Source organism: Toxotes jaculatrix, chromosome 22 (genome assembly GCF_017976425.1).
Source record: "Toxotes jaculatrix isolate fToxJac2 chromosome 22, fToxJac2.pri, whole genome shotgun sequence".
NCBI lineage: Eukaryota > Metazoa > Chordata > Actinopteri > Toxotidae > Toxotes > Toxotes jaculatrix.
Window position 1 is genome coordinate 9,174,768 of NC_054415.1, and position 24,483 is coordinate 9,199,250.

Consider the following 24,483-nt stretch of genomic DNA (forward strand, 5'->3'; position numbering starts at 1 on the left):
ACCACACCCAGCATCACCTGAGCTCTCTCTGCACCTGCAGCAAGGTGAGACGTTAAACATCAGCAACACTCGTTTTTTTTGGGGGGGGGGGGGGGGGGGGGGTAAGAGCAATACAAACTCAAAGAAGTACGCCTCTAAATCTCAATCTTTTACATGTTGCTGTCTTTGACTGACTTAAACTGTTATGGGGAGACAGAGCTGAGATTTTCCTCCTTAACAAACAGCTGGCTGACTCTGTGGGGAAAAAAAGGTTTGGGCTCCGTCAACTGAGAAAACAATTTAGGGACTACAAAACTGCTGATTGTCTGAATGCAGCTCCAACGGTAACACAGAAACATGGTGACAGTACAGCACGGGAACAGAAGAGAGGTGTGTTTTCATGACATTAGAGCATTTTCTAAAATGTTAGTTAGGCTTTATTCTATGGGCTCATGATTTCAGAATAACTTACAAGAAGTTACCTGGAAAGAAATATGTGATCTGGTACTGATCATGGGGGAAGTAGCAGGTTTAAATCAGTACACTTGCAATTAATTTTACATGTAATTCACTTGCAAAATAATCTAGACAGTGTGGACACAGAAGGACACTGGAAAAATATGAAATGTGTCTATAGACAATCACGCCGCTCATGGAATATGGAAAATAAAATTCCTAATAATAAATCAGTGATGAATGAATGTTTAAATTTAAAATTTAAATAGAGCAGATCTTCAAGGAAATTCCTAATTACTCTATAATTAATACCAGATTACAAACTTAAACGGAACAGAAATTATTAGGAAATTACAGACCCTTATGTTTTCAAAAACCTTGACTCAGAGAAAGATGTGTTAACTGGTAAAATTCAGCTACATATGAGGTATATGAATATACGAGGTATATGAATGCCGAGGAAGTGATGCAATATTTTAAATGAATCCTACACAAAAGTATCATAATAAATAAACCATTTCAAACTGACAGGGTGGCATCTTTAATCAGTGTATAGTTGACAATATAGCAAGTTATGTTAGTTAAAATATCAGTTGTTTTGGGAGAGAATTTGGGGACAACCAACATATACATACAAGTGAAACAACAACAACAAAAGAGAAAAAAAAAAGGATTTACAAACACTTTTTCATCCATTACAAACGAGGCATTCACACAGGACTAGACACACACACACACACACACACACACAGAAACAAACAAAAGCTAAAAGCTTGACAATCACAAAAAACAGTCACACTGCCAGTTCAGTCAAGCAGTTTTGGATATTCTTCTGTTGGTACAAAAATGGTCGTTCTGACAAAAATAATAATCATAATATTATCTGTTGTGGTCGTCTCCCTAACCTGCCCTCTCTGCTCTCAGTCAAACTAGTTGTCGTATGTACAAGTGAGAAGGCAGTATGGCCGCATCGTTTGTAAATAAGGATATTTACTGCAATATTTCTGGCAATTTTTTTTTCTCCTTTGTCATACAAAATAAAATTTCTCTGAGGTAAGAACCGAGACAGTATCAAAATAGTAAAATCAAAATTTTTTACTAAAATGCACCCCATTAATTTGAAAACAAAAGGACAACCGTGTTGTTGCTCCAGGACATTGGTTACCAAATGATTTCACAGATAACAGTAGTGACAGTTGCAAGAACAGAAGGAAAATAAAAGAAAATAGTGTGACATTGTTTCAGCATGAGACTAGCTGCGGTGTTTTACCAGCTTGTCTGAGTTTGAGCAGGTCGGTCTGAGCCGGCTGCGAGGGACGGGAATCGGTGACATCACAGGTTTCTTCCAGGTCTAAACCAAAAATCACAGAGAGCCTGCAAGGTTAGTGTTCACGGGCAAAGTGACGAAGGTCACTGAAGCTCTAATAGCTGCAGTGAAGCTGCTCTGTGGTGAACACTTAGTGGACTGTGGCAGCTGAGGGCAGCTCCCAGGAGAGAACGTGTGAAGCTACGAATGCGAAGCAGCAAAAAGGTCTGAGAAGAGTGTGGAGACACAGAATAAACTTTTACTTGGAATTTTATAAAGACAGCCTACGGCTACGCTAGCTGCTCTGTAAATGCTAATGTCAGCATGGTAACATGCTGATGTGTAGCAGGTGGAACATGTTAGGCATACAACATGTTCAGCGCCTCAGTTTGGCACCTTAGCTTGCTCACATTAGCTAATTAGCACTAAACAAATGTACAGCTGGGGCAGATGGGAATGCCACTGGTGTTGTGCAGGTATTTGGTCATAAACAAATGCTGGATGAAAAGTCCTGGGCTCACCAAGTGGCTGTGATTCTTCCTAAGGGGGGCATGAATGTCTGTGCCAAATTTCATTTATTAACTCAACAGCTGTTAAGATATTTCAGTCAAAGCCACAACCTGGAGCTAGAATATATAAATTTTCATGGCAATTTATCCAGGAGTTGTTTAGATAGATATATTTCAGTCTGGACCAAAGTAGTGGACTGGCTGACACTGGCTTTAGGAATGGTTGCCTTTTAATTGTGCCAAAACGTAGATGGGGAGGAACAGAGTGCCTACTGTACAGCCTGAAAATTTCCAACTAAATATTTGACTTTGGGCTTTAAAAATTCAATGATTTGTTTCTTGTGATGTCACCAGCTCCCTGCTCTGCTTAAACCCCTCCAAGCTCTGCAACAGAAAAATCCCTTCACTCTGAAAAAACAAGGTCAACTCAGCAATGTGACTAAACACACCTGCAAACAGGGGTGACACTCGTCTGAGATGCTCTGAACGGGAGGACAGTTAACTCCAAAAGGCATTGGCGAGCGAGACCCCATTTATACCTGGGCAATGAATCCAAACAGGAGTGCAAAGTGCCGTCACTGTGCACATCCACACTTTTCCAGTTACATCTCTGTTTTTCTCTCTTTCTGCTTTTCATGAGTTAAGGCAGTGATATTAAGGGCAACGCTCTGCTCATCAGCAACTGTGCTCCACCAACTGCCGAAGCGTGGCTGGTACATATTGCTGTCAGAAAATATTTCTGATCCCGAGTCTCACTTGTCTGCCTCTTGGTTGGTTTTACATTGCCCAAACGAAAACAAATAAACAAACAAACAAATAAACCCCCCCACACACTCACTGGTGTATCATCACCTGTTTGTCACAACGCTGCGTTTCCTTTCAGAATAAAAGGCCCGGCAAAGTAAAAGGAAGAGTGTTCTCTATTCCCTCGATCAACAAGAACATTTGCATAAAGGAATACGACACAGTCCTTTAAAGGAAGAAAGTACACACTCACTCTCTCACACACACACACACACACAGATCCAGTCACACACACATCAGAACTGACATTGAACACACATTTCATCCCAGGAGCCACATATGTAATCTTTCATAAACACATAATTGTATCATCTTCATTCCAGTGAAGACAATTTCTGCGATGTATTATTATTATTATTTTTTTCTTTACATCAGCTCTTGTTCTTACACAGCAAAGACTGGTTTCAAGAGCATTCACCATCATGAAGACACAATCTGGAACTTTTCACTTTTCCTATTATACGAGGAAAAACTAATCTTGTTTACCTAGTTTAAGATACGGTGCTTTTGCATTTTTCATGTGTTATTTTTTACAAATACTGGACCAATTTAATCCAGTGGTTACACATTTGTAAACAAACCTATCTCAAATTCAAAAGAACATTAAAAACATTACAACATTGGCTAAATCCTCCCTCCATGAACAGAAATTGGGATTTTTCTTTGTGGTATAATTAGATTGTAGACTGAGCCTTCATGATGTGAACGCACTGTGGGCAGTAGATGATCATTTATATACGTTCAGAGATGCACCAACAACATGTCGTTCAGAGGAGAGTTCATAATATTCCTGTTTTACTTGATAGATGTTGGACTTTGGCCATAACTGCTGATTAAAAAGCAAGAAAAGAGGGAAAAATGAATTCCTTCATCATCCATAATTACAATCTAAGTGTTAATGATCTTCGAGGCCAGACGTTAGCTGTTGTCGGTCAGTGTTACAGGTGCACCGTCATATACCATGACCATCCTTCGCTTCCTTCACATAAAAGACAAAGCTAAGTAGATTCAGACATGTATTTTTTTTTTTTTTCTAAACAGTTCTGTACACAATACACGGGGCACGGTCGTTGGTGTGGATGTGGCTTCACGTTTCTCTTTCTGTCATGACCGTTCTCACTTTGACTCATCATGTGTTCACTCCTCATGCAGCCGCCGGCAGCTTATTCGAAAACCTGCAATCATATCTCAACTGGCTTTAACGCTGGTATGGGAAAGTGTGCTGACACGTTGCATTTCAGCAGCCACTCATTAATCTTTACGTTGCGATATGTCCAGCCTATCAGTGCAACATACCAAAGTCCAAGTCTGGGGCGGCAGCACGGGGATGTGAACACACGGTTTGTCATTATAATTTCTCTCCCTCTACACGTTTGTCATTCCTTACCGTACCCTCTCACTCATTTTCTTCTCTCTTTCATGGGATGTTCGCCGTGGATCAGAGGTGTGCGAGTTTCCAAACCCCTCTCCCTCCATTGGAGAACCAGCCAACAGCGTTTTGGAACGGAGGGTGAAGTTCCGTGAATTTTCAGGGCAGTTTCAGGTTTTTAGGAACGTTTCGGGGGGTTCTCAGGTTTTGGGAGTGGGGTCTATTAGCAGTGCACGCTACCTCCATTTTCTGGGGTGACGTCGGAGGCCAAAAGGTGAAGGGTTAAAGGGGGAGGGGTTTTTTTGGGTTTAGGGAAGTGGGTCGGGGGCTTAATAGTGCTGTGCTCAGTGCAACAGCTCCTCAAGCTCACTCTGTTTGAGCTTAGCATTGTCTCTGACTTCATCAAATGTGTACGTCTTCACAATCTTCCCGTTCTGAAAGACTGTGTGCAACAGGTCCTGAGGATGATGAGAAAAACAAGTTGGAAAAAGAGTAAATAAGGAGGAAAGGGGAGGAGGGAGAAGAGAAAAGGTGAAGGTGCGAGAACAGGTAGGTCAAGTAGTAGAGTCCACTGGGCTCTTGAACTCACCGCTCCATACTCCTCCAGGTCGCCCTTGCCCTCCTCCAGGGTGACGAAGTCTCCGCTCTGCGTCCGGTGCAGAGACAGCCGACCTTTCTTTGACCTCTTGTTGGGGTCTGCCACTGGGTCCTTGAACACATTCACCTTTTCTCACAACAGAAAACAACATCATGTTTAAACGGAGAGGGACTTTCAAATCATGGCGTCTTACACAAAGAGACACAAACAAACAAACAAAAAAAAAAACCTGGACAGAATTTAAAGCCAGGTCTTGTACTTATTAATCTGCCTTGTTGAAAACCAGAAAGACACAGAAAGAAATGAAACACATATCTGATTTAGTGTGTATTCAAATGTGCCAGTCCTCACCCCCAGTCCATTAGTGACCACATAGCTGCATTTGAAGGAGCAGTTGAGCAGATCTCTGGTCAGTTTCTGCAGCAGAGCCCCTCCAGAGCCAAAGGCAATGTTCTCTATGGACCACCTGTGTTGCTTCATACCTTCCACTATCTGTGGAAAAATGCACACAGTCAGAACTCGCTGCTGATGAATGTATACTCCTCATTTCAAGCTGCTTTAAGCCTTTTACCATTTGGTGACATGTGAAAGCAACTGTTCACGTGTTTCTACCTCTTGCAGTGTGTTGATATCAACTCCGTCTCCTTGTATGACTCTGATGTAAGGAGGAAGAACCTTAAAACCTTTAGAGTTCTCCACTGGAGAAAACTTCTTACCCAGGATCTCCAAAACCTGAGGGAAGCACAAGGGTTAGTTTCCTGGCTTTTCTTAAGATGCTAGCTAAAAGACAAGCTGGCCACCTGAGCTCACCTTCAAAACCGTATCGAGCGGGTTTCCTGAGTCTGGTCTGACAACCAGTGGAGCATCTGCACTGCGCTTCTCTATCAGTCCCCGTAGGTCTTCTCCCCAGATCTTCTCACAGGCATTGTAGATGTCATAGCTGTCGCTGACTATGGATACGGGCACACTGGGAAACTGCTTGATGATGTGCTCAAAGGCATCTTTTTCATGGTCCTTCCCCCACGCTGTGATGGTACTGTGGAGAGAACGCGTAGAGCTCTGTGATCATTTGTCTTTGTGTATGGATGATCAAAACTATAACATACTGCAGACAACGTCGGTGGCTGCTTCGAGTGTTGTGCCTTTTAATCAACCAATCAACTAGTAAATAGAAGGAGACTTCTTCCAATAATTCATTCAAAAAACAGAGAAGGAAATGAGTGAGAGGTTCAACAGCAAGAAGCTAGAAACATGGAGAGGAAACAGAAGTATAACAAAATAAAAGTCAAAAAAAGGGAGGTGGAAAGAGGTAAAGTAAGCAGTTATCTGTTTGGAAGAAAGACTATGGAAGCAAAGAGTTAAAGGTAAAACGTTCTCTCAAAATTAAGACACAAGTCACAAGACATTCATCAAATGATAATGCCAGAGATCATCCAGAAGAGGGCGGTGCACTCCAGGTTTTAGTGCTGCATGAAAGCAGACATGAGCCAAATTGTACGTCTTCTGCAATGATTTAAATAGTGTTCCTTGAACTGACTGAGATACAAGATGTGTAACTGTTATTAGATAAGCAAGAGGAACAAAGTTAGAGGAAACCACACTTAAACAATGAAAGAGTCTGATACTACTCGTCTTTGCTATGTAGTTAAAAAGTCTGTTGATTGGTTGAAGGATGTCTGATGATGACAGGTGGGATTACTGGGAATGCAGGCACCATATACTGGCAAGTGGCATAATGTTTTATGTGTTTAAATGTGCTGTCTAATTGTTACTGTTACCTGCAGCCAAGCAGGGTGGTGTTTGTGCCGTGAGATGAAATATGTGGCTAATGAAAATGTGCAGGTCCTCCAGCTGTGGGTGTAATAAGAGCATCTGTACTCTAGGCTCAACTGTCAGGTCAGATAAACAAAACATAATTATCATAATTGGGTTTTATACCAGATTTGCTCAACATTAGCTTTTTTTTTTTAAGTTTTAACTCCCTGATTTAGAAATTAAAGGCTCGGTTCACCCAAATTCAAGTCAGATCTGGTGAGAGATAAGATGTTAAGGAGACACCATCCATCTCAACACAATGAAGGGGCCTGAACTTTAAAATGAAATAAAACAATGTCTGTGAAACCTGTTTGAAACCAGTGTCGATCTGGTTAGGTGGCACCAGTCTACATTAAAACAAACTCAGACAAATGGTTTATGACTGAATATTATTTGAAACAAGAGACAGAGGTGACCGTTTCTTCACAGGACAAATTTGACCATTTACTTAAATAAGATTTTTTTTTTTTTATCTGTTTAAAATTAGTTTCTGTATTTGTCTGTGTACAAGTTGTGATTTTTCTTCAAAGGGCATTCCTGTTACATTGTACATGTGTGCAGCAAACATTTGAAGAGACTCAGAGTTTTGCACATAACAGCTCTGAAGGTGACACACCCCTAAAACCGACGCTTTCCTTTCCTTTTCCCTCTACACCGAAATCAAAGTGGAATTTCACTGCAACTCCTCCCTCTGAGGTGGAAACCAAACAGATTTTAGGAGGGGGACATTACATAACGGTTACTATGACAACTACTGCCACCATCCCATAATGCACTGGTGCAGGGAAGAAAAGTGCACTGGAGCAGAACTAACTGCCCTGGTGGCGAGGAAGAGGCGACTCCATGTGCATAAGGGCGAAACAGAAAGAGAGAGAATGTGTGTGTGTGTGTGTGTGTGAGAGAGAGAGAGAGAGAGAGCAGGAGAAATGGATCGGTGCCATGAAACAACACCAGAGCCATGTGAGGGATATGTGCGTCAGGGCAGCAGCCAATCAAAACCCTCACCTCCAGCCAATCACAGCCCCATTCACAAACTGAGATAGATGAACCAGATAATGAGTGTGAGGGTGACCAAGCTCTAATCAGAGTAGCAAATTAACACCAACCTCAGCCAAGTACATTCTCTTTCTGGCTGATAAAACCCCTCCATCAACAGCTTTGGCAGATAACCAGCCATTATTTGCAGCAAGTTTTCTATTTTAAAAATCAATTTGGCTGGTGGAAGAAAAAGTTTGCTTGCAGGTCTGGTTCTTCGCCAAATTGTGGCAACACCGGACATGAGTAGAACCGAGACGTGCCTATTGTGCCCCTGGTGCTTTCTGGGAATTTGTGAATACATGGCCTATGCTCATAATTAACGTTGTGCACAGGAATTCAGCTGCCTCTGGGGGCTAAATGTTACACGTAAGGTTTCTGCAAACCTTGTAAATCCCTTAAGAGGAGTGATGAGCACTCTGGCAGGCACCCATCTTTACTTGGAGGTCCTACACAACCGGTGTAATAATTAAAGTGGGTGGTGAACTACTGCCCTACATCACATTGAAAATGGTGCCACTACATCTTCTGTAAAAAACAGGAAACACTTCATAGCCATGAAAAGTAGGCTACACGGGAGGGGGGGGGCAAAGCTTCAATAAGCCACATCAAATAAATGAAACCTTGAGAAAAGTGTGTATGTGTGTGCCTACCTGTGTTCTGCAGCAGGCACAGAGAAGCCGGGCACAGGGTCCTTGGTGCCGTAGTACTTCTTAATGACTCCGATGCCTGCAACTGTGTCTGTGCCCTTGAAGTTGACCAGGTGGGCGGAGGCCCCGATACCTGCAGTCTGCAACAGGAGGGAGGGGGGTTATGGGACATGAATAGCAAAGATGCCCCACTGTACATTTTACATTGCTTTTTCTTTTATAATATATCTCTGTTTCTGTTTTTTTATGTTGCGTATTATATTAAAGAACAGCTGTGATTTATTTCAAACAACATTCAGGTTTTTTTGACTCAAGGTCCTCTCCCTATCATTTTAGGAGTTTTTATTCATAACACACCATGTGATATGGTTGAAAGTAGAGGGAAAAATGAGTAAGTGGACCTTGAGTTGGGATTATTTTGCCAATCAACTATTTTCAAGGTCCTAGAAATGGTATGGGTGAAAGCTTTTATGCTAACAGATCCATGTACCTAACTCAAACTGTTTGATACTGATGAAAGCCCGTGAAAGAGAAAAGTGGACCTTGAGGTTATCAGACAGAAATTTCAAGCTCAGCATTTATTCTTTTGTCATTCTATTTGTTGGTTTACTCGGTATATATATAAATATACCTCTTGTGATGAGACACCCCTGTAGCCAAAGTCATGTAGTTTATACTCTAGTCCGTCCAAGTTCCCAGAGGTCTCTAAGAGGTACTTGGCGAGGATCTTCTTCTGCTCTCTGGAGTTGGTCGCCACAGTGATGGGGTACCAGATCTGGACCAGGATGGTCTGATGGACAGAGAAAGAAAGAGACAAAGTGTAGTTCAGTTTACTGAATCTTTATAATTTCATTTCAGAGTATCACGGCAAAGGCTCACTTCTCCTAATTTCCCACCTGCACATCGGATTAAAAATATCTCTCAGCTCAAAGACAAAAAAAAAAAAACCTCCGCTGTTTTTAAAGCCTGTGAAGTCTCTTTAAACAAACCCTTCTGTGGGAACATTAAACGTAAAAAAAAAAGAAAAAAGACAGGAAAACTTGGTGTCTAGGTTTTTTTTCTCAGTACCGAACAGACCAGTCCATGTCTGGTCCGACCACCCCAACCATTTCCCAGTATTCAACTGGTATTAAAACCCAAAACTAACAGGCTCAGGGGGATCAAAGTGGGCTCTGGGAAAAGAACATTCCTCAGTGCCGCATGTCAACTCTGGACCAGAGTCATAGATTTCAATATAAAAACAAGTGGCTTATCTGTACTCACCACCACCTGGGAAATTTTATGAATGCACACTTTCTACGATCTGACTGGCTTGTGTTTGTCCATATCACTATAGTCACTGTTCGTATTTCCATGGCATTTTCAAAATTCATCTTGTCACGTGTTAAATTTAAGATGCAGCAAGAGCAGAATACACATTAATATCAAAGCATCAAATCATTATGCCAACGGTTAGTCCCATTCCAAGAAAGAGAACTCTGATATGGTGACCACTGGGTCATAGTACCACATGAAGCTGATATTGTTATGTAATTACACTGTTTTTACACTGTCATATCTTATCATATGATCATATGAAGCTGTGTGTGTGTGCATAATAGGAATGACAGCTACGTTAATGTGTGTCAAACCTCAGATACCAGATACACACGATTCCTCACTCGGCTTCGCTTTCTAATACTATGCAGTGTGTGTTTTTACCCTGTAACCCTGAGCAGGTCACATGCCTCCTCAGACGAATCATAATCTAAGCCATAATATGGACTCATGTGACACTGCCAGAGCAAGGCCAGTGTCCACACACACGCACAGGCAAAAGGTCACGCACCCTCTGCTTTATCTGCATGTTGACCTTTTCTTGAGGAATCTATTTGTAACATTCAACATGTAAAATAACATTATAATATGACTGAAAGTGGATAAACACATGCCTAGTTTGATTTCATGACTCTGGCATGCAAATAGAAAACCTGAATTGTGCTTTTGTGTTAACGTAAACATCGTGTTAAAATGAAATATGTTCATCTAAAATAAAAAACCTGATCATCATATGACAGTTTGAGAGGGATAATGTGTCTAATGGTGATGGTCTCTTTGGTAAAACGGTTCTAGAAGGACCATAAAAACAACACTGAGGAGGAATGTGTGCACACGCACACACTCGAGCGCACACACAAACACACTCGCGTGCCAGCATAACTTCTCGGTCAACGTCCCAGAACAAAATGGAGGGAGATAAGGAAGGACAAAGACGGATGACAATGAGGAAAGTACACAGAAGGCAAAAAAATTTTAAAAAGCAAAAGGAAAACAAGAAAACATTACGTGACAAAGAGAAGAAGACAGAGAGTGAAAGAGAAAGAGAGAGTGAGACAGAAAGAGAAAGACTTTGACCTAATGACGCAGCCCAAGGACACCAGGCTAATTTTACATCAGCCATGAAGAATGACTATGGCGTGTATGTGTGTGTGTGTTTATGGGTGTATTTATATCAGCCGTGGAGACTAAGTGTGTGTATGTGGGCGTGTGTATGTGCGGTGTGTCCAAATTTATCAGGACAGCATGAGTGCATGTGTGTTGTCACAGTGCTCTTGGCTGTGGGTGACCTATGTCCGAGCAGTCCTTCATGTTACTGGTGTATTATATATAGATGTGTGTGTGTGTGTGTGTGTGTGCATCAAATTATTGATCCAAATTTAGTCAAAGTCAGGAAACATTAGGCTAATTTGTAGTTACTCAAAAATGTGTCTGCAGCCTTCTCACAACTGCTCCATTGTGCATCATGTCAAAAGCTTTTTTTTCTTTTTCCTGCATAAATGGATTGAAACAAAGAAAGCATTTTGCTTCTGTTTAATCATTTTCTAAGAAATCACTGCACGATTAATCTGGGGAACCGAGTCAAACTAGATATTTATGAACAGGGCAGACACGGTGAAAGAGAAAGAGAGAGAGAGAGAGAGAGAGAGAGAGGGTGAAGGCATGAATCAAAGAGAGCAGTTACTGCACATGGTAAACCAATTTAGCTCTGCCGAGTCACCGCAGACGGTCTGTTCATGCAGCATTAAGTTCATGAGATGTTTCTGATATCAGGAAGGACTCACACTGTGCATTGGCTCAGAGCAATAAATGCGGTACTGAGCAGCCTAGAGTTAAAAATTGCAGACTGCTTGCTTCACATTACAAAAATCTACTTAACCTTTATGTTTGAGTGTTTGAATGTGTATTGACACGACAGGCAGCGTTTGTACTCACTGATGTCACCTGATACAGTATGAATATGATGATTAAAGACATAGATTGGCATTGTTTGAAATACCCGCATTTGCTTTCAAGATTTAGATGAGAACATTGATACTTCTCTCATGTATGTGAAGTAAATATGAAGCTGAAGCCAGCAGCTGGTGAGTTTAGCTTGTCATAATGACTGGAAACAGGGGGACACAGCGAACCTGACTCTCTCTAAAGGTAATAAAATCCACCTACCAGCACTTCTAATGCTCACTGAGCATCCTGATAAACAACCACGGCTCTCTGAGAGCAGAGGAGCTGCTCCAAGTCAAAAGACAAATGGATGTTTTCACACTTTGGTTTTTGTACACATTAAAAATAACAAACTGTGTTTGATGTTTAGTTGTAGTTAACTGGTGAGCTTCAGAGGTGGACAGAGCCAGTAAAGCTGCAACTGGGAGAGAGAGGCATCAATCAGCTCATCATGGCAAGAAAGCCGTCCAGATTGCAGCCCTCAGACATGATGTAAGTTAAAATGAAAAGTGAATAAAGTTGACAAAAGATTCTTTACAGCGTCTAGAATAAATTCAGAGATGTGATGCCTCGTGGAAACAGGACACTGGTCAGGACAAGGGGTTGATTTAGGACTTAAAATGATTGTGTCGACTACAGAAACACCACACAGGGATTGTTCTAGCACCCGACTCTCTGATCTTGTTCTTTTCAGCTGACCTGTATGAATCTCTTTGCTGCTGTGACAGCCCATCTCTGAGCAGTGATTAAGCAATAAGCCATGACAAGAATGTAACTCAGTGAGAGTCGTTGGGTCTGCTGCCAAGCTTAATAGTTTATGGCTTTTATAAAACGGTTAACTCTCCAGTGTAATAAAAAGGGCATAAACGTTGCTTTTGTCTTTAATCAATAATCAAATAAAGCTGACCGGCACATCCCACTGAGCAATGTCGCTTTAGCAGCAATACAAGCAGCGCATTAAAATTTTAACTGTTATATGAGGGTACAGGGGTGAGACATTTACAGCCACTTTTAACATGATGAAGCTAACCCACAACTGGAAACTGATACCATTAAAGGAATAATTATGCAATTTACGGCTGCACTCCCTTCCACGAAGTTGGAAGACTCACAAGAGAAAGATAAAAAATAACAATGGTCAAAATTAAAAGCAGCAGAGGCCGAGATACACTGACTTTTAGTCCGTAGCATGGACCAAGATCTAAAAAAAACAAAAACACTGGTTCCTACATTTCCCACAATGCAAGCACACCACCTTTGAGCCTGTTAAATGCCCAGGCCTTACAAGCTCCACGTGCCTTGTTTGTGACTTTTCAATCATAAATTACACTCAAGAAATTAATACTATGCACTACTTATAATAACACACGCATGTCTTGCGTCATTCTGGGCCCAGAAGACAAACAAAACAAACTCACCTCCACCCAGTTGGTGAGCCAGTAGCATTCAGGGTCGGTGCTCTCCACGGTAAACAAAACATTGCCTCGAGGAATGACACTCCCCTCTGGCACTGCCTTGATTTCAATGGGCAGGTGTCCATTGTATTTCTGTAAGCACACAGATGCACATACACAAATATCCAGTTATGGTCAGATTTACAGTGTCACACCTTCTTTGCTGCGGCTTGTGAGGAATGATAGCAGTTTTATTTTTACTGAAAAAAAAAACGGAGATAAAAGTGACATGCACGTGGAGGCAATACAGTTTCTGGAGAGAGTTGACCTTCAGACCTGCATTTCAACCCTGGTCTGAAGCAACTTTTCTTGTGTTGTATTTCACGCTGGAAAAAAAAAAAAACTGTGATTTGAGCTGAGTGATTTGCAAATACACACGGCTGACGGATTGAGAGCTGATTAAGCAGTGTGGTAAGAAAAAAGAGAAAACGGAGCATAAATAAAGGTTTATTAACACGTCTCCTCGCTCGAGAAAATCCTTTTGTCAGTACAGAGCGCTGAGCTCTCTCCAAGGTGCTGAAACAGTGTTTCTCAATAATGTGAACACTTTCTTGGACACATAAACTGACTGTGATTCATTTCTAGTTGATTAATCTGACTTGTATCTTAAGAACTTTATTAGTTAAGGCCTCCTATGGAAAAGCACCTCATCAAGTGTGGTTCAGCCTTTTCTTATTTTAGTGTGCAGGCTGTCATTGCACATCTTTTCTTTTTCTACAGGACACCTCAAACCTTGAAACAAATTCAATCTGCCAGTAATTAAATTACAAGCTTGCTCTGTGTACATTATGTGTGTTTATCAGGAACACACTGTATGTCCTAAGTGTGTGTGTGTGTGTGTGTGTTCATGCTTGTGACAGACCTCTTGCATCTCTGATAACAGGGACAGCACTTTGAGAATGTTTCATGTGCAAACATTAGCCTGTACTGGCACCAGTGTGTACACACACCTTCGCACCTAGTGCCAACTTTCCGCTTTTATCCTCAACAAGCACATTCCTTGAAAACAGTCTGTGTGACCCTCACAGAATCTACTCAGAGATGTGCATGAAAATTGTTTTGTACAATTGCAAAGCATCACTTCTCTGAAAGTCTCCTACCTCCAAAATGTAATTCCAGCCTGTCTCGTTGAAAACGTCATCCTGGAAGTGTTCTCTGTATACTTCCTTTGCCTCCTGGATCTTCTCTGTAGTCACAACCTTTCCTGTAGAGGAGAAAGGAGGAGGAGGAGTCGGGGAATAAGGGAGGAAAGGGAAGGGAGAATAAAGCGGAAGGACATGAAGGTACAGAGAGAGATGTTTGAGAAACACACAGCCATAGAAAGAAGGCACTGGAATGCGACTCTACTGTCCGCTGTTGTAATTAAATTAGAAGGATCTCGTGAATGCTGACAAGGCATCTTTGTCCAAACACACACACACCAACCACCTCCTTGTTTCATTTCAAGTTTGGCTAGTTCCTCGACCATGGAAACTGTTGTACACAACAAACAGCAAAGGAGGAAAAACATGTACAAATGTAAGAAGTGCTGGAAGGTGGATTTTGTTTTTGTAAGTTAAGTTCCAGCTGCATACTCACTGTGCAAATATGAAAGTGGTACCAATATTCTCACCTTATGAAAGCTGAATTATTTCATTTGACTTGGTTCATTTTTTACATGTATTGACCTGTTTCCAACATAACTGCTCACAAAAAGGGACAGCTAACTGCAAGCTCAGGGCTAAACCAGTTCTTTGTTGTCACTGAAAACAGAGTGACACTTAAAGCTAATGCTACGTGCTATTTGGGGAGAATGAATGGAAAATTATTAAATGCTCCCATTTAATGTCAGACTATCCAGCTAACACTCCTATGTGGTGTTTTTGGTGAACAGAGGTTCTGCTTTAATTGTGATTCTTCCTTCGTCATTCGCGTTTTCAGCTGCGCCATTTCCTGTACGAAAGTACAGTTGGACAGGACTGAAATTCACCCTCTGACTCAGCCTGGAAGAATCATGATGCACACTTTTGGTTTTGTAACTTTGAGGATCAAGGATGCATCTCTAATAGTTGGCCTAATGATTGAGCTTAGAGGGACGCTCTGCACAGACAGCTGGCCTTTCTCCCTCAGATGGTGAAAGAGCAGCTGTGCTTTTGTCCTCCCTCCCTCTGTTATCCCTGGCTCTCTGTCTCCCCCGCACCTCTGCTACCGCACCATGAAATCCTCTTAAGACACAGGAGGGAGATGCATTCTGCCTTTCTTTCGGCTCCCTCTCTTTCTGTCTCCCTTGCTCTCTCTCATGCCCCTAAGGATCACACTAACTAACCTAAACATCCACCTTTACTAACTTGAGTTAATTAGAGCGTTAAGTATATTGTACGCATTATACTTTGCCTCATTTCAGCCTTTTCTCACTTGCTTTTTTTCCTCGTAACCTGCTGGCTTTGTGTTACGCTCTGTACAGTCTAATCAAAGTGAAGCACAAGCACATTTGTCTTTTTAAGTGAGTGAACGGACTGTTGATTCGGGCCACAATAGCAAGCACCTGCCCTGCTGAAGTGCCCTCGAGCAATGCACTGAATCGAGAGTAGCTCCACAAATGCTATCCTGCGGCTGACCCTGTACCCTGACCTTGCTCTGGAGAGGGGAGAGCCAAAAGATAAATTTCTCCCACAGGGACTAACTAAGTATCACAAAGCTTGTTGTGTTGACTTCATACCAACACTTATTAGTAAATTACAGTTAAAACTCTTTTGGTGTGTGCCCTGATAACAGTATGATAGTGGTTGTACTGTGCAACACCGACTGAATGACAGTAAAATAAATGAAAAAGTTGAAAAGGAAAAAAAAAAAGTCTAAAGTCTACACCTGGGTTATGTAACCCAAGGACAGCAGTGTTACCCTATTTCACTTGTTAAGTTGACTGGAAATACAATTTTATTTACACAAACGGCCTGAAGAGCTGGTATCAGAAGGGGTGGGTAGTGTCAAACCTACAAGCTGCCAAGTCACTGAGTCTGGCAGCCAGCGAAGATCCTACTGGGCTGGAGGTCAGAGCTTCAGTGTTCGGCGCACGGGTACTTTTATTAAAACGATTACACCGTACAGAACTTTTAAGACTTACCTTTTAGGTACTTGTGGAGGATGTACTGTAGGCCGTAGAAGACGGTTTTGTCATATTTGACTTTTCTGCTTTTGGTGGGATCTGTCCTCTTCTCGCGGCACTCAAAGTAGGAGTACACTTTACTCGTGTTGGGGGGGTACTGTTTGTAATGCGTTACCTGGAGAGACAGAGAACATATCGACGAGATGAGAAACGTTAGCCCAGGTCACATAATCCCGTAATTCCCTAACACACATATCGAGTGACGCTGTGTAAAGACTCACACTGGCACCCACAACTTTGAGCAGCACGATAAATGAGAAAAGTCTTAACCATTGTTTGCTCTTAGTGAACTGGTCTTTGCCTCGAGGTATTAAAGGAAATGAGCTCATCATGTCCACCATGAGCCTCATTCATTAGCTGGTTGGGAGACTTAAAAATGCATGATTCCTTAATAAGGTACAAATCACTCTTGTCTTGTTACACACACATGCACATGTGAGAGGTTAGATCTATATCCTGGACATGGGTTTTTTTTTTCTGGACTGTACGTTGAGCCACCCAGGTCATGTGATGACTTAGCATTGCAAAACAGGAGCAAATGAACCTGTTTTGTATTTCTGTAATTTTCACAATGCGCAATGCACGGCACTGGAGAGTCCTACCTTTCAGAGGAACTAATGAAACATCTTGCATAAATGTTGAAATAACTTAAAGATTACTGCAAATTTAGCTAATACAAAGTCTGACAAAACAATGTCACAGCAGGTTTTGGGATGAAAAAGGTAATAAGAGAACATTTCCAAGGAGCAAATCATATTTCCATGTAAGGGAACAAAGGAGCCTGAGGATTCAGTAGCACGCTGCCAACAGATGTAGTCTTGAGAGCTATTCAGAGTCACGACACAGAGTCTAAGGAGCAACGCCATCGTGGTATTTTATCTGTAATTAGAGCAAACATTTCAATTCAGCAAAGGATGCAGCAATCAATCTATTGTGTTAAATCAAGTAATATAATACGAACATGTCACAATCGGGGCGGGCCATGTCAGACTTCTCTCACACAGACACGTTCTGTATTATTCTTCTACTGTTATTATTCAGAAAACACCAGTGTCAGTTTTGTGTGTAATGCCATTGATCTTCTTATCCACTATCAGCTGACTGATAACAGAAACACTGACCTTTTAAAATAAAGCAAACTCTTTGAGACACGTCCAGGTTTCTCTCACACACACACACACGGAGTACAAGAGCACACTTTGATAGAGGCTACATCTTTAAGGTAGACACGCACGAAAAGGGAAAAGGTACAGAGTCAGCCGTAGCCACCTGGCCGTCAATTAAATCCCAAATGAGTCCAGGGATTTCCACAGAGTACACTGGGGCATTTGAGGATTTAACCCTTATCACGGTACCACTTGTATCCACTGAACTCATCTATCACGACCTTAGTAGGCTGATGAAACGGAGACCAGGCAGCATCTGACTGTTGAAGTTTGTTGCAGAAAAAGAAGCCTTGGGTTATATTATCTAACATTAGTCACCATAAAGATACTGGTCATAGCAAGGAGGGTTGTAACAGTAACACTGATTATGACTTAAAACATGACAAGTAGGGTTAATGAGATGACGATGACATCACTCCACAATCACTCTGTGATCTGACATCTACTTTCAGACTCATCTGCTTTCAATATCAATACAAAATGCAGCTTCAAAGGTGGATGAGCTCTACGAAAAGAATGAAGGGATCAAAGAGTTCCCTCAAGACTACAGAAAATACAAAGCATTAATCGCGGCTAAAGCCAGGTCACGGGCTTGTCCTTCAGCTGACTATGACCTTGGAATGGCCGTTAATTTCCCACCATTGTAAATGCAAAAAGGCTTTGTTGGAATGACAGGTGTAACAACCCGTGAAAACTGTCTAAAGGCCAGACAACAATCTCGAAAAACAGGTATCATGTATGAAGGGAGGGTCAAAACTGCTCCTCGCCCACAGTTTGCGAGGAAGAGTAGAGATAAATGTCAGTGAACTACTCAGTTTCTTTGACCCCTGTCTCTGTCCTTTCCTCTGGGCTTTCGAGGACTCAAAATAGAGTCAAGACATACAACATGACACTAGGCCGGACCACGTGTGTGTACACATTCACTGGCGCACAAGCTGATGTATACACACAAGCACTGTTTTAAATTCACAAATCCACCATCAGCATATTTCACAGTGTGAAATCCTCCCAGTGTCTCGTATGAACATGAATTTTAATGGCAAAGCAAGACCAGTCATTAAAGCTGCACATACTCATATTTTTACATTAACAATGGGTGAAATTTCTTTCTTTTTTTTGGGGGGGGGCATGGCACGCAACTTTTGGTTTATTCTTAGTCATTTCCAGCTGAAAAAACCCTCTTAACATCCTACTCCAGAATACCTGCCCAACACTGGCACACCAACATTAGCAGCAAAGCTAGCTGTGAAAATAAAGAAACATTAAGTAGCTAAAGAGTTGGTGGAGAGAGAGAGAGAGAGTCCAGAGTTGGTGGAGACCAAAACAGAGCTAAACGGAGAGTGAGTACTGGATTTACATTTACGTGGTGTCAGTAACACAACCCCCTTTTTTATGAGGTGGTAATACATGTTGCGTTTGCAGCTTGTTCTGCTGCCCCAATTTTTTTTATAAAGTGTTTAACTGAGAAAACAGTCAGCAGATTAAATAATTAATGAAAATAATTGTTAGTTGCAGCCCTTTGCCTCAGCCGAAGCTCGTTCCCCTTACTCAGTTCCATCTCTGATCTGAGCTGCTGTGATGCTATCTGTGAAAATTTGAATTGCTTTTTGTTTTCACTGAAATACTAAACCGACTTCCTCCTATTGCCTGCACAATAAAACCATGATGGTGGTGAGCTAATTCAGAATGTAAAACAATGGCTTGCGTCAGTCATTTTATGGCAGTTGGTCCATTTAAAACAGTCAGGTTATTTCTCCTGTGTCTTGAACATAAGGTAGAAGCCCTCGAGCAAAGAATAAAAGGCTCGGACATTAAAAAAAAAAAAAAAAAAAAAAAAATCCTAATCTGGCCACCAGACAGGACATTTTCAGGTTCTGTCTCTCTTTCCAAGCGGGACAACATCTGAAGCATGCAGCAGCAGCTGTGAGTGCGGCAAAATGCCTAATGGGGCCATCCCATTACCTAAATGTCACAGGTTCAACCCTCACTGCAGCCATTCTGCTCTGTGAAAATGTTTTTCCTGCAAAATCCTGGACCCCTGTTTACTTACTCACTGTAATTCTCCCTGGATTTACAGGTCAGAAAAATGTCATGTTACATAAATGTGGTCATATGGCGACATACCACACTGTTGTGGTACCGCTTTAAAAATTAGTGTGAACAACGACACGCTGTAGTATGTTCAAATCTAACTCCTCACACCAACAACAACCTCATGCATGTGTGTGTGCCTTTCCAGACAATAGCGAAGCTCCGGCTTTGAGGCTGAGCTTTTTCTTTTTCAATCCACACAGGCAAAACACAAAGGCATTCAGGTGCAGCATGTTTTTATGTCCTGTGAACAAAGTGTATGCCTCTGGTTGCTGTGCGTGTCATACAGTGGCTTTGCTTGCGTTACCCCTTCACTCTTTACAAAGGTTATTACACAGTCATGCTAGATACAAGATAAACATACAAGCCGCTTTGAGTGAAGCAACAGTGTGCACCCAAACACACAGTAAACACAGATGTGGTGACATTTGTGAATTCTGTATGCTTTATAAGAGCTCAGGTATAAAGACGGCAGGTCTTACATAACTTACTAGTTGGCTTACTCTTTAGTTTATCTCCACTGGCTGTTCAAATAGACAACAACAGTAACTTCAGCCTGGTAGGGCAACTCAGGTGCACTTGAACGCATTTTGAAATTCGATCAGTGTCAGCTCCGATATTTTGTCTTTACCTTCATTGAACTGATCTTTGTTGCTTCTGTTGAGCCTTTAACGATCTTGACTCAACTAGAAACACATTTTCTCAGCAATGATCTGATTTATATTTTACACACTCACACCTGACAGCTAACAGGAACAAATTCAGCCTTCTTCTGCCTGCCACTCAGAAGCTCTAACAGAACACTGGAGGGGGGCGGGGAGAGGGGGGGGGGGGGGGGGGGGTCTTTCTTGAGACCCCGTGGAAGTCATTATTGAGGGATACAGAAAAAGATATAAAGGGAAATTCAACCCTATCAACTATATTCCAATTGTAATTCTTACTGTATTGTGACAGTGACCTGTAAGCCGTTAAATACTTAAGACACTGTGACCAAGTAGAGCAAATTTCTTGAACTATAAGATGATCTTAATATGATTAATTAATATAATAACAGTTTTTATTACACTAAACAGGACAGTTCAGATTATTTTAATAAAGTTTACACAATTCAAATCTATAAAAATAGCATGTGCAAAATTACGCAAGACTGATTGTGTCATTTTTACAGGAAGCATTTCATGAAAATGCTATGTCATGCTGCACAGATCTCACATTTAAGTTGTGGCTTCAGGCATAATATTTATTACAATCTTGCTGATTTTCAGAGCAAAAGCCATCCCAAAGAGGATGACTGACTGGCCTTTATTCTGCCAGTTAATGGAGACACTTGACATTTGATTTCATTTGATTTGTTTAGCAGAGGTTAGTCATCTACATTTTGCATATTTTTATGTTAAGTGATTACATCCCTAGGCTACAATGGTATTACCTAATGTATCAGAACACCAAATTGCAACCAAGGTTACGGCTTATGGGTGAATGACGCCAGCAATGCCACTTCAGTTATAACACGGCACCTCTTATCCTGTGGGCTTTGTTTTTTTAAAAGCTCAGGACACATCCAGAAGCAGTTAAGGCCATTTTCCTTAACCAGCTCTCTTCACAAGCACCTGAGACAAATCAACCGTGATATGAACATTAATATAAGTGCTCTCGATCAATACTGTGTGTAGTGTTTAAGTAAGTCCACACAAAAACACATACATTCTGAACTCTGAATGTTACCTTCAAATTCTTTCTACACTGGAAATAAAACTATAAATATAAATGACAATGTGAATGTGAAACCTAAATTAGTCTCTTCCCAGGTGTAAAAGCCAAAACTGTAACCGGCCTTTCCACTAACCTTGGAAATTACGTAAAACTTAATGAATTGAAAGCAAGAATACAAAACTAAAAAACGGAAAGCACCATGCTAATGGGGATACTGTGACGTGCTACTTCCAGAAAAACTGTAAAAATTAATTTTAACCCTGTGAAGAGATTTCAAGGAAAAGCTGGAGCAGTTTTATCAGCAGTAAAAGCGCCTTTACCTGACAGTACACCAGTCTTATATGCTCATATACCTGGTGCGATAAGACCTACGAGCCAAAAGTTCACACACTCTTAGAGCCTGGCTGGGAATCAAAAAGAGTAGGCACAGGTTTATTACAACATACTTGATCATCCCTCAGTTAAGAGATATGCCCCAGTATTAATCTATACATCCTGACACCTACTTGGGGTTTTCAGCACAATTATTCATATGATGTCTGGAAATACAACCTCACTTTCTGCTATGACTGTTTTTCCTGTATTACTGTGAGGGACTCGCCATGAATATGCCACTATGTGTTCTAATTAAACTCGGTGGTTTCATGGTTTTAACGGAGCTTTGAAGTTATGCATCAGTTGCCATCACTCCAGCCTTAGTGCCCACTTACTGGCATCTGTCACACGTATTCTCTTACCTCAACTTTAAACGTCAGATCGCATTTAAAACTCGAAGCTTTCAGTTTTAATCTTGTCTGTCAAACTTAACCTCTGCTGGTGTCCCCCAACTCGCTCCCCTTTCCTCTCTGTCCCATCACCACCTTCACTGACTGCTGTAACATGACTGCCGTACATAGCAACCACTTGCTACGTGCATTTATTCTCTGTTTACATTGTCAATTAGCAGCCGGACTTCAGGTACTTTGGCGTTGCTCGCTATTACATTTGCCATTACATCAGCGCTTAAAAGCCAGTAGTCAACGGTTAAATGTCGTCCAAAGGCCCCTTAGGGTGTCAAGTCAACGCATGACCCTGTTAACCTGTTTCGCCGAAGGAAAAAGCTCGTTTTAAGTTTCGGTTTTGTTTTCTTCAAAGTGATGCATTGCCACTGGTAGCAGCTAGCTCCACGCCGGCTAACACTGCGCCTGGCTGGGCTCTTGAATGAGACTTGGTCCATGTGCAATTCGCCGGGCTATCCGCGCAGCACTTGCTAACTAGTGGCTAATATTAGCTTTTTATATCATTCCCCTCCGTCTCCCTTCTGCGCTCCCTGTGAGCTTAGCAAGCTAGCTAATTCAGCTAGCTGGATATCACTGAGACTGGCAGAGCCGGTGAAGAACTAGCCCCGTAATAGTCAGAGTTCCTGGGTCTAAGTTAGCTTTAGCAAAGAGGGATGCTTGGTGTCTGAGTCTGGTACCCCGTCTCTGCTTTACCAGCCTCCAGCCCATTCGGCCTGCTGTAAACCGACGGAGACCGGCCACAGAAAGCAGAGTGATGGCCTTGGGACTGATGATGAAACCACCTTGACTTTATCAATTTTCATCCATCAGCCGCTCCCCTCCACCCAGCCTGCCCTCTCTCCGAAGCCACCACGAGTACGGTACCTTGTATGAATCGGTCGCTAACATTATGTTGAAGCCGGCGTCTCTGTGCTCCATCTTTCCCCCCTCGGTTGTGAGTCAGTCGCAGCTGTCAGTGTGTTGTGTTCTGTTGTGTTGCGCGCCGTGCTGCCTGAGACTCCAGCCTGGTAGTATAGCTGGGCAGGGGGGAAGGACGAACGGAGAAAACCGGACGGGGGAAGGGGCGGGCGCAATGTCGTCACGAAGAAAGATCCGGCATCCTCGACTACATTCGGTTCTGCTCGGCCAACCCGTACAGTCAGTCAATCAGCGAACAGGGTTTCACCGAAGATTGTGTATATTTACAAAGATGAGTCACTCAGAAAGGAAGAGGAGACACAACAGAAACAATACATTTTTAAAAATTCTTTTTATCATAACGTATCTTATGCTTACAGAAATTATCAACACTTCAGGATACGACTTTTATTGCTATTGTTATTACAGTATCATATTGACTAAATTCTTCTTTTAGATTTGTACACTGTTTAAAGCCCTTCTCAACAAAATATGAAATGATTGTCATTATTTTTCAAGAAACACAAAATACTTACTTGTAAATTTACAAGGGGATCTGTAAAAAAAGATTACAATAAGGTTGTTTCTTAGATGAAACATTCACAAGTATTCATTTTTGAAATGCACTTACTGCAGCAGATGTAAAAAATGTTTTGGTGATTGTTTTGAATGTCTATGAAAGTGTAATTATAACCAATAATGTCCTACATTATAGCAGAATTCAGGCTTTTGTAGGAGGGTATTTGATTTTTTTTTTTTTTTTTTTTAATAAATGGTGCAGTACTTTAAATATGACATTTGACGTCCCAGATGTAACGACATTGAGTCTGTGTGTAGTACATAGTACATGTACAAGAGTGGGAGCTCTGTGTTTGAAAAGGTGGGAGCCACAATTGTGCAGTTTTCAAGCTCAGCAGAGGGGGGAGGTGTTGGCCACCAAACTCAAACATCAGAAATCAAACCAAACAGGCCACTGAGGTGTCTGTGTGTATATATTTATTAACAGAGTCATTGCTTAATCAGCAGCTAAATCCACCTACTACCTAATGAAAAGCTCTGCGCAGAACACAGGTAATTTCATTACACTTTGCTGAGGTCACTGAGGTCCATGTACCAACAGGAATGAAGGAGAATAAAAGTTGCCCCACTTTAAGTCAATAACACAGCAAACAGGAAAGTGAGGGAGGTGTCAAGCACACGCATTGGAGTGATAGCATGTATGTCATTAAAATAATAATAATAAATAAGTTAAGGTCTTGTGTTTTTTTTTAGTCAATATTATAGGTTTATGTTTTTATAATGAAATATTTAGAAGTATACTGTCCATCATTACAATGGTCCAACCCATACACCAATCTTCCATTTTTATGTATTTAAAACAGACAGTATTTCTTTTTATTAATTTGTTTCCTGTTTAATTGCAAAGTTTGGGGTGCTGAATTAATGTATGCATACT

The 24,483-nt window shown here is 41.5% G+C and overlaps 1 protein-coding gene across 1 annotated transcript; it reads right to left on the minus strand.

Annotated features, from left to right (window-relative positions):
• Window positions 1-960: 960 nt before the first annotated feature.
• On the minus strand, window positions 961-23,152 carry nampt1 (nicotinamide phosphoribosyltransferase 1). The gene is made up of 11 exons (XM_041030037.1): window positions 22,995-23,152; window positions 16,340-16,496; window positions 14,337-14,440; window positions 13,201-13,329; window positions 9,153-9,311; window positions 8,525-8,661; window positions 5,832-6,057; window positions 5,634-5,753; window positions 5,373-5,513; window positions 5,013-5,147; window positions 961-4,881 (listed from the first exon to the last, which is right to left on the minus strand). The coding sequence occupies exons 1-11, from the start codon at window positions 23,046-23,048 to the stop codon at window positions 4,768-4,770; spliced, it is 1,476 nt and encodes a 491-aa protein (XP_040885971.1). The 5' UTR covers window positions 23,049-23,152; the 3' UTR covers window positions 961-4,767.
• Window positions 23,153-24,483: the final 1,331 nt, after the last annotated feature.